Source organism: Brassica napus, unplaced genomic scaffold (genome assembly GCF_020379485.1).
Source record: "Brassica napus cultivar Da-Ae unplaced genomic scaffold, Da-Ae ScsIHWf_3146;HRSCAF=3965, whole genome shotgun sequence".
In the NCBI taxonomy this organism is placed as follows: domain Eukaryota; kingdom Viridiplantae; phylum Streptophyta; class Magnoliopsida; order Brassicales; family Brassicaceae; genus Brassica; species Brassica napus.
This window is the reverse complement of record NW_026016365.1, coordinates 7,501-17,500: the sequence shown is the minus strand read 5'-3', so window position 1 is coordinate 17,500 and position 10,000 is coordinate 7,501. Positions and strand designations below refer to the sequence as shown.

Sequence of the window (10,000 nt, the reverse complement as noted above, 5' to 3'; positions counted from 1 at the left end):
GAATAGGCGAAATCTGACCTACTTTTTACATATCTCTCGTTATTTGGGACCCTATTCACCTCTTTGGTTGGACTTCTATTGAATCGAGAAATAGTTTTGATTGTCCATCTTTTTTTTGATATAATATTAATATATAATATAAGGCATCCTCCGGATAAGGATAATTCAAATCTAAGCAATTAGATGTCCGACTCGGGCCTATATGACATGACCGATCAATAGAAATACTTCAACACTCCACCTTTGTCATATATCAATACACCGTACTAGATAGATATCATATTTTATGGAATACGATTCCTTTCAAGATGCCTTGGTGGTGAAATGGTAACACGCGAGACTCAAATCTCGTGCTAAAAAGCGTGGAGGTTCGAGTCCTCTTCAAGGCATAATATTGAAATGGAATAAGTTCGGCAGCGGATCGCGAAATCTTGGCGATCTTCTCTATCTAATGAATGGGGAGGGGAGTCCGCTTTGAAATCGTCCGCCCTGCGCCCCGCAGTATATGATTCAACAGGAATCACACAAGGGTAGATTGATACAATCTAAACCTCTGGTAAAATGCCCCTAACCCAGCAGATAAAGTACATAGTCCGTTTTAGGGATTGGTGACTTACCCATTCAGTGACTTTGGCACTGGATGGACGTACCAAAATTGTACTATCGGGTCGGGTGAATTCAATAATAGACGCCTGGCGGCATTCCAGCCTTCCTTCTCCTTTCAGGACCTATCCTAAACAGAATCCAGTACTACTTCTTGGTCGTGAATATCTGAATAGGGCGACCACTCCGTGGATATCTTTACTTCGGAACAAAACAATTAGAATTAGGCTCGGTCAACTGGAATGTGTATTATCCATATAGGGGATCTTCCAATTGAGAAGATCTATCGACCTGAGACGAAGAGAAAGGTCTATCTATTTTATTTAGTTATTCAGTTGATTCGTTATTGGAACAGATAGCACAACAATTTCATCCGACATGCGTAATTTTTGATTTTCCAATGGATTTCCATCCTTCATTAATGGAAATTTTTTTGATGTAGTGAGTAATAGCTCTGGTTGTTCGCTGTCAGATTGGAATTCTTGTTTAGGCAGTTCGTACCATCCATACATAGTGTTTTGATCTAAGATTTCAATTCTTCCATGTTTCCGTCGTAGCATATTGTTCCATGGAGCTAAGTGGAAGAAACAGGTGTTTCTACAACTCTACCACCCACCCGTCAATTCCGTTCCACTTAATCCCTATTTCATGGACACATATCTTTCCGGCTAAGTAATGGGAAACCTTTCTCCTGTTACATTACATGATCCTATTTTCATTTCATCCGGAAAAAGCCATCTTTTTTTCAACAATGTCTTTGTCATTCGATCCACTAGCGTTCCGTTAGATAGGAACAGATTTGATAAAACTGATAACTCTCGGATAGAGTATTAGAACGGAAAAATCCATTAGATAATGAACTATTGGTTCTAAGCCATCTCTGGCGCTGAATCAACAATTCGAAGTGCTTTCTTGCGTATTCTTGATAAACCAGCGTTTATATATAGATGTAGGAGGATCTGTTTGGGAAGTAGAAGCCCCTTTGACATCTCTTCATCTGCAAAGAATTCTCGATGTGAAAACACAGAGACAAAGGGCTGATCTTTGAATAGGAAAAAGAGTGGATCTGCGGGGTCCCAAATGAATTGGCTTATTCTAAAAAAGCCTTGTTCTTTGGGAAGACTATCTCGTCTCTGGTACTGCATGGTTCCGCTCTGCAAGAACTCCGAATCATTCTCTTGAAGCTCATACTTTTCATCATAAATGATCCGCTTGCCCCCGAAATGACCCGGCCAAATAGGGAAATCCCAATTCATTAGGCCTTTCGATACAATCAAATAGAAAGCCCCGAGGGCGCCATATTCTAGGAGCCCAAACTATGTGATTGAATAAATCCTCCTCTATCTGTTCCGGGTCGAGGACTGCTTCTCCTTCCCCTTCTTCAAACTCCGATTCGTATTTTTCATAGAGAAATCTCTGATCAACGATAGAACAAGATCCATCTTGCATCATATATAGGGATCCCTTGGTTCGGAGCGAAAAAGCAATGTCACTCGATCATTATCAAACTGACTGCAATCTTTTCTGTCCGTGAGGATCCCACCAAAGCGCCTTGCACTTCTAATAGGCCATGAAATAGATCCGAATCATTCTCAATGAATCCATAAGAAGTGATCCTATTTTTTTCATCGGGTCCGGGTAGAGACCAAAGGTCTTGAGCGACCGATCCGGCAGAACAACTCAAAAGATAAAGAAGTATCGTGAATTTCTTCATGCTCGTTCCAAGTTCGAAGTACCATTTGTACAAATAAGAATCCCCTTCGTTACATGATTTCTTCTTCATATAGATAGATATAGGATCTATGGGGCAATTACTTATAAGTACATTTTGTGCAACAACCCTTCCTATCTGATAGAAAAGGATCCCATGATCCTGAACCGATCTTACCTGGGATCGCAAATCCCAAGTTTGTCTATGAAGAGCAGATCTAATTGTATTAGTGTCTATAATTGATTTCTTCTCTGTGTAATACTAATTGATAAGGCCTCATTGGTAAGTGCTACAAGATCTCGTGCACTGGAACCCATGGTTATGGACTCGAATCCATTAGTATGGAACATTTTCTTTTCCAAGTGAAATCCCCTAGTATAGGAAAGAGTGAAAAAGTGCTTTCGTTGTTGTGGAATAAGAAGCCTCTTATTTTAATGCATGTATTTAATTTATTCGGGGCTATTAGAGCGGGATCCACTTTTTGGGGAATATGAGTCGAAGCAATAACAAGACTATTTCTAGTCGAACATCTTTCACAATCCCTGGAGAGAGAGTTCACCAAGAGACCGAGGGCTAAGTAATTCGACTCATTCACATCAAGATCATGAATGTTTGGAATCCATATTATGCAAGGAGACATTGCTTTTGCTAATTCGAATTGAAGGGTGATATAAAATCGGTCTATTTCCGACATCATATCCATAGTTAGCGCATTCATCATAGTTAGAAGCTCCAGCTCCGTATCAAGTTCACGATCAATATCGTTACTAGCATCAATATCGTCGTCACTATCATCAATATCGATATCATCAAGAAAAAAACCTTTCGGCTTGTTATCCAGGAACTTGTTCAGACATACTGTAATGAAAGGAACATAGGAGTTTGTCGCTAGGTATTTGACCAAATAGGATCGTCCGGTTCCTATAGAACCTATCACTAAAATACTCCTAGAGGGGGATAGGGCTAAGCGGAGCGAAAAGGTTTTCCATGAGACGGGAAATGAAAACTATTAGCCCCACACGAAGTTTGTGAATAAGTGATTGTCTGATAATGAGCAAGGAATATCCGTCTTTCTGCTAAACAGGATGTATTGAACTCATAATTCATTAGATACTTTTATGAATGTCAACTAAGTATCGTAAGTAATTGTTCCCGGTTGTTCAATCATTTGATAACCAGAGTCATTCTTTGATAAATGATCACTATGAGTCAGACTCAATAGAATTTGATCAATCCTTTTTTCTGCCCTTAAGGTGGAGAACTGAACCAAGAATTCTCTTTCTTTATCATCAATCGAATCACTGTTCGCGACCCAGGATTCTATTTTATCATCAATCCAATCACCGCTCACGTTTTTTCTTTTTCTTATCAATGAATAGATGTCTTTACTTGTATGACTTAGATGTCTCGTATTTCTCGAAAAAGTGATTCGATTGATGGGATTTGGTATGATACTTATGAGATCGATGATATCGATGAAGTTTATTTTCAAATCTGTCTTCTTAGAACGTATTGATTTGACCCCATAAGCGGGATCACCACCCCATAGCATGTTGCCGCCAGAACCCCGTATTTCTTCTAGACAATCTCCTAATTGTTCCAGAGCAACTAGAAAAAGATTCTTTAACCAGAAAGAATTCTGTTCAGATGTAGGATACCTATCCAGAAGTTTTCGCAACTCAATCATGTATGATGGAATCATCAAAGATTTGATCTTTTCGAACTCTGTCTGTAACTCACTATAGGCTCGGGAAACAAAGAGAAGATGTGTACGAACGATATATCCAGCAACAAGAGAAGGAAAAGGATTGAATAGAGGACCTCACGAACATTTGGCGATCTCAGATGTGTCGATATCAACGATGACTCATTATTTCGATGAATCATTTCTTCGGACAGAAGAAGATTATGTAAAGACTTACTCGAAATCTCACTTATCAGATTCCTTTGTGGAAGACACAATTTTTTCTGAAGAATTCGCCATGATATATCTAATCCATACATAATATCATGAAAAATGGATACAAATTTTGACTGCTACTTAGTATCCGCAATAGGTCTGAAAAAATATCTAAAATATCAAATTTAGATATTTGTACCCTGTCGAAGTAAAGAACCATGGCATATATGTTTGGAATAGATTCCATTTTGAGAGAGTTGAAAAAGCACTATCTCGTTGAAAGGTTCTATCCATCTGCCCTTTGTCAACGCATTTTTTTAGGCAAAGACTCCGTTTTTTCCTCTGTAAATATTTCTCAGAACATGGAGTGTGAATCAAACCCACGTTTGAATTGAAATGAGATACTGATGCAAGCTCTTCTCTTCTGAATCGGATAGATTCATATCTGAAAGAGTTTGACAATACGTTCTTTCCAATTTTACTCTTTGTCCCTCTATTAGAGGTGTTCCAGAAATGTCTGCAATCGAGTAAATAGCTCTACAACTAATGGATCGATCGAATTGGAAAATGGAAAGATTTGTACAAGTTATACTTTCGTCGTCACCACTTTGTGGAAAATCGTTAGATATGAATTGTTAGATACCTGTGACTCGATTGACGAAGGTGAAATAGTATCTCTCTCCAAAAAAGCATGTTTTTTTTCCACCACACGAGAAAATATTTTGTGTGAATGAACAAGATAGTGAGGAATTGTCCATACGTAAATCAGAATTATTGAGACGGGCCTTTTCCACATAAAAGGGAATCTTTTGTTACAATAAAGCAGAAGTGATGTGGATTATTCAAGAATCGAAGTCGATTTGCTTTAGAAAAAGAAGATATCAATGAACTTCTCTGAAATGGTTTCACGGGATTCAGCCATTGTCTTGATCGTGGATACGATTGAGAAATAGGAATCCGTGTTATCAAAGATTTCCTCTGCGATTCTTTCTAGTATGGAATGAGTCAATCATCCACTTTGGTATCTTATTGAACAAAAATTGATATTGTTCCTCCTTGATCAAGAATTTCGATTTTTGAGAAGTATTATGATCATCCAATAAAAAGGGTTTCATTTTTTAAAATGAACGATTTGAAGACCTATTGATTCTAACAACTGATTGCAGGGTTGATCGTTTCGGACCTTTCAATTCATAGATGTGGATCTCAGACCTATGAATGGGGATATTCTCGAATCACAAGAAAAAAGGAAGTGATTAGACAAAAGGAAGTAACTTGGACAAAAAACGAAGTAACTTGGACACAAAGAAACGAAGTGACTTAGACAAATCTTTTTTATCAATAACCTCAGACCAATCAATCGAATATTGATTAATACATAATCGATCGAACACTACTTGAAAACGGCTCTTCCGCTCAGAAACGAAATGTTTCAAATGCTCCTGGAAATTCTTGCTCCCATTGGACCATTTGTATCTATATGCATTAGGATCCCGATTTATGGATCTCTCGGTTCGAGAAAGAAAAATAAGAGGATCGACCATTTCTTCTGACTCTTTTTCAAATTCGATAAATGTTGGTTGATCGTATCTTCATTATAGTTCTATGATTCAGAGTATCATTTCCTATTAGATCCTTTGAATTCCATATTCGAAGTTGCGATCAGTTCTCTTCATTAAAAGACGATTCAATACATTTCTTATGTACCCATAGGGACTATATTGGAATTGGATTTGAATCAGATTTCGGATCAATCTATATTGATTGACCTCCTCCATTATGTTGTTGCTAGCAAATACCACTCTTTTTGGTTTTGGATCTCAAACAATTCCCGCAGAGATCCGACCCATTTTTTTCTGATCCTTATAACAAGATCATTTTCTTCATAAAAATATAGTAGAACCAAGAAAGATTTCGTTTTCAATTCATCCCGGAGTTGAAACCTCCTCAAGAATTTTCTTTGATCCAATCCGAGGAATTCAATTAGAAAAAGGCAAATCCCTTATGATACAACCAGAGCCGGCTCGGTGTATGGATAGAGTTAATAATCTGCCATTTCTTGAAATCTCTCTTCTGACTCAAAATCGTGGCGTAACGTGTATCCCCCCTCTTCCGTTCATGGAATAGATGAAATAAATAAAAAAATGGCTTTTGTTCAAGAATGAAATCTTATTGAACTGTCCATATCCAGTTCATCCTTCGGAACCGTATCCATCCCAGATTCTGATGAAATAGGAGAATTGAGACGGTTTTTGTAAATACTTAATTATCTTGAATATATTAACTATTCTTTATATTCCGATCGCCTGGAAGGGACAAAGACATCTTGTTCTTTCTCAACAATTTCTGATCCCTAGTGGACCTCTCAGTAGAGTTCGAACCCAATGAAGTTCTGACCATCTGTCAAGAAAAAAGAACGAATGCTCTTGTAGAAATTCAAAAAAATTCTTCGGCTTTTCTTCCGGAAGCATGATTATCATTCGCTTTTCACGTCCTGAATAGCCGGGCATTGAGGAAGATCCAGGAACGGTATTTAGGGAATTCGTTGATTCTATCTCATCCTCTCTCACAACAACAACTCGTCGCTTCTGTTGCGTGCGGAAGAATCCGATCCTCACGATTCCCTAAATACCTTTCTGGATATTCCTCAATGCCCCGGCTATTCACGGAACGTGAAAGCGAATGAATAATCATCTGCTTCCGGAAGAAAGCGAAGAATTTTTTGGATTCTACAGAGCCATTCGTTCTTTTTTCTCTGACAGATGGTCAGAACTTCATCTGGGTTCGAATCCTACTGAGAGGTCCACTAGGGATCAGAAATTGTTGAAGAAAGAAACAAGATGTTTCTTTTGTCCCTTCCAGGCGATCGGAATAAAGAATAGTTAATATATTCAAGATAATTACGTATTTACAAAATACCGTCTCATTCATCCTATTTCATCATCTGGGATTGATACGGTTCCGAAGGATGAACTGGATATGGACAGTTCCAATAAGATTTCATTCTTGAACAAAAATCCATTTTATTTATTTCATCTATTCCATGAACGGAAGAGGGGGGGATACACGTTACGCCACGATTTTGAGTCAGAAGAGAGATTTCAAGAATGGCAGATCTATTCACCTATCAATAACCGAGCCGGATCTGGTGTATCATAAGGGTTTGCCTTTTCTATTGATTCCTACGGATTGGATCAAAGACAATTCTTGAAGGAGGTTTTCAACTCCAGGGATGAATTGAAAAAGAAATCTTATTGGTTCTACCTCCTATTTTTTATGAAGAAAATGAATCTTTTATCGAAGGATCAGAAAAATTGGGTCCGGATCTCCTGCGGGAATTTTTTTGAAGATCCAAACCAAAAAGAGTGGTATTTGCTAGCAACAACATAATGGAGGCAGTCAATCAATATAGATTGATCCGAAATCTGATTCAAATCCAATTCCAATATAGTCCCTATGGGTACATAAGAAATGTATTGAATCGATTCTTTTTAATGAAGAGACCTGATCGCAACTTCGAATATGGAATTCAAAGGGATCTAATAGGAAATGATACTCTGAATCATAGAACTATAATGAAAGATACGATCAACCAACATTTATCGAATTTGAAAAGAGTCAGAAGAAATGGTTCGATCCTCTTATTTTTCTTTCTCGAACCGAGAGATCCATAAATCGGGATCCTAATGCATATAGATACAAATGGTCCAATGGGAGCAAGAATTTCCAGGAGCATTTGAAACATTTCGTTTCTGAGCGGAAGAGCCGTTTTCAAGTAGTGTTCGATCGATTATGTATTAATCAATATTCGATTGATTGGTCTGAGGTTATTGATAAAAAAGATTTGTCTAAGTCACTTCGTTTCTTTTTGTCCAAGTTACTTCGTTTTTTGTCCAAGTTACTTCTCTTTTGTCTAACTCACTTCCTTTTTTCTTTGTGAGTTTCGAGAATATCCCCATTCATAGGTCTGAGATCCACATCTATGAATTGAAAGGTCCGAACGATCAACCCTGCAATCAGTTGTTAGAATCAATAGGTCTTCAAATCGTTCATTTTAAAAAATTGAAACCCTTTTTATTGGATGATCATAATACTTCTCAAAAATCGAAATTCTTGATCAATGGAGGAACAATATCACCATTTTTGTTCAATAAGATACCAAAGTGGATGATTGACTCATTCCATACTAGAAAGATCGCAGGAAATCTTTTGATAACACGGATTCCTATTTCTCAATCGTATCCCACGATCAAGACAATTGGCTGAATCCCGTGAAACCATTTCAGAGAAGTTCATTGATATCTTCTTTTTCTAAAGCAAATCGACTTCGATTCTTGAATAATCCACATCACTTCTGCTTCTATTGTAACAAAAGATTCCCTTTTTATGTGGAAAAGGCCCGTCTCAATAATTCTGATTTTACGTATGGACAATTCCTCACTATCTTGTTCATTCACAACAAAATATTTTCTTCGTGTGGTGGTAAAAAAAACATGCTTTTTTGGAGAGAGATACTATTTCACCTTCGTCAATCGAGTCACAGGTATCTAACATATTCATATCTAACGATTTTCCACAAAGTGGTGACGAAAGGTATAACTTGTACAAATCTTTCCATTTTCCAATTCGATCCGATCCATTAGTTCGTAGAGCTATTTACTCGATTGCAGACATTTCTGGAACACCTCTAATAGAGGGACAAAGAGTAAATTTGGAAAGAACGTATTGTCAAACTCTTTCAGATATGAATCTATCCGATTCAGAAGAGAAGAGCTTGCATCAGTATCTCAATTTCAATTCAAACGTGGGTTTGATTCACACTCCATGTTCTGAGAAATATTTACAGAGGAAAAACGGAGTCTTTGCCTAAAAAAATGCGTTGACAAAGGGCAGATGGATAGAACCTTTCAACGAGATAGTGCTTTTTCAACTCTCTCAAAATGGAATCTATTCCAAACATATATGCCATGGTTCTTTACTTCGACAGGGTACAAATATCTAAATTTGATATTTTTAGATATTTTTTCAGACCTATTGCGGATACTAAGTAGCAGTCAAAAATTTGTATCCATTTTTCATGATATTATGTATGGATTAGATATATCATGGCGAATTCTTCAGAAAAAATTGTGTCTTCCACAAAGGAATCTGATAAGTGAGATTTCGAGTAAGTCTTTACATAATCTTCTTCTGTCCGAAGAAATGATTCATCGAAATAATGAGTCATCGTTGATATCGACACATCTGAGATCGCCAAATGTTCGTGAGGTCCTCTATTCAATCCTTTTCCTTCTTCTTGTTGCTGGATATATCGTTCGTACACATCTTCTCTTTGTTTCCCGAGCCTATAGTGAGTTACAGACAGAGTTCGAAAAGATCAAATCTTTGATGATTCCATCATACATGATTGAGTTGCGAAAACTTCTGGATAGGTATCCTACATCTGAACAGAATTCTTTCTGGTTAAAGAATCTTTTTCTAGTTGCTCTGGAACAATTAGGAGATTGTCTAGAAGAAATACGGGGTTCTGGCGGCAACATGCTATGGGGTGGTGATCCCGCTTATGGGGTCAAATCAATACGTTCTAAGAAGACAGATTTGAAAATAAACTTCATCGATATCATCGATCTCATAAGTATCATACCAAATCCCATCAATCGAATCACTTTTTCGAGAAATACGAGACATCTAAGTCATACAAGTAAAGACATCTATTCATTGATAAGAAAAAGAAAAAACGTGAGCGGTGATTGGATTGATGATAAAATAGAATCCTGGGTCGCGAA

The 10,000-nt window shown here is 37.4% G+C and overlaps 1 protein-coding gene and 1 pseudogene across 1 annotated transcript in view; one reads left to right on the top strand and one right to left on the bottom strand.

Annotated features, from left to right (window-relative positions):
• Positions 1-1,231: 1,231 nt before the first annotated feature.
• LOC125603308 lies at positions 1,232-4,640 on the bottom strand (annotated as a pseudogene).
• Positions 4,641-7,551: 2,911 nt separating this feature from the next.
• Positions 7,552-10,000, top strand: part of LOC125603307 (protein Ycf2-like) — a 3,680-nt gene continuing 1,231 nt past the window's right edge. The window contains exon 1 of the mRNA XM_048774406.1: positions 7,552-10,000. This exon is cut by the window's right edge and continues 1,231 nt beyond it. Coding sequence (XP_048630363.1) covers positions 9,108-10,000 — 893 coding nt within the window. The 5' untranslated portion in view covers positions 7,552-9,107.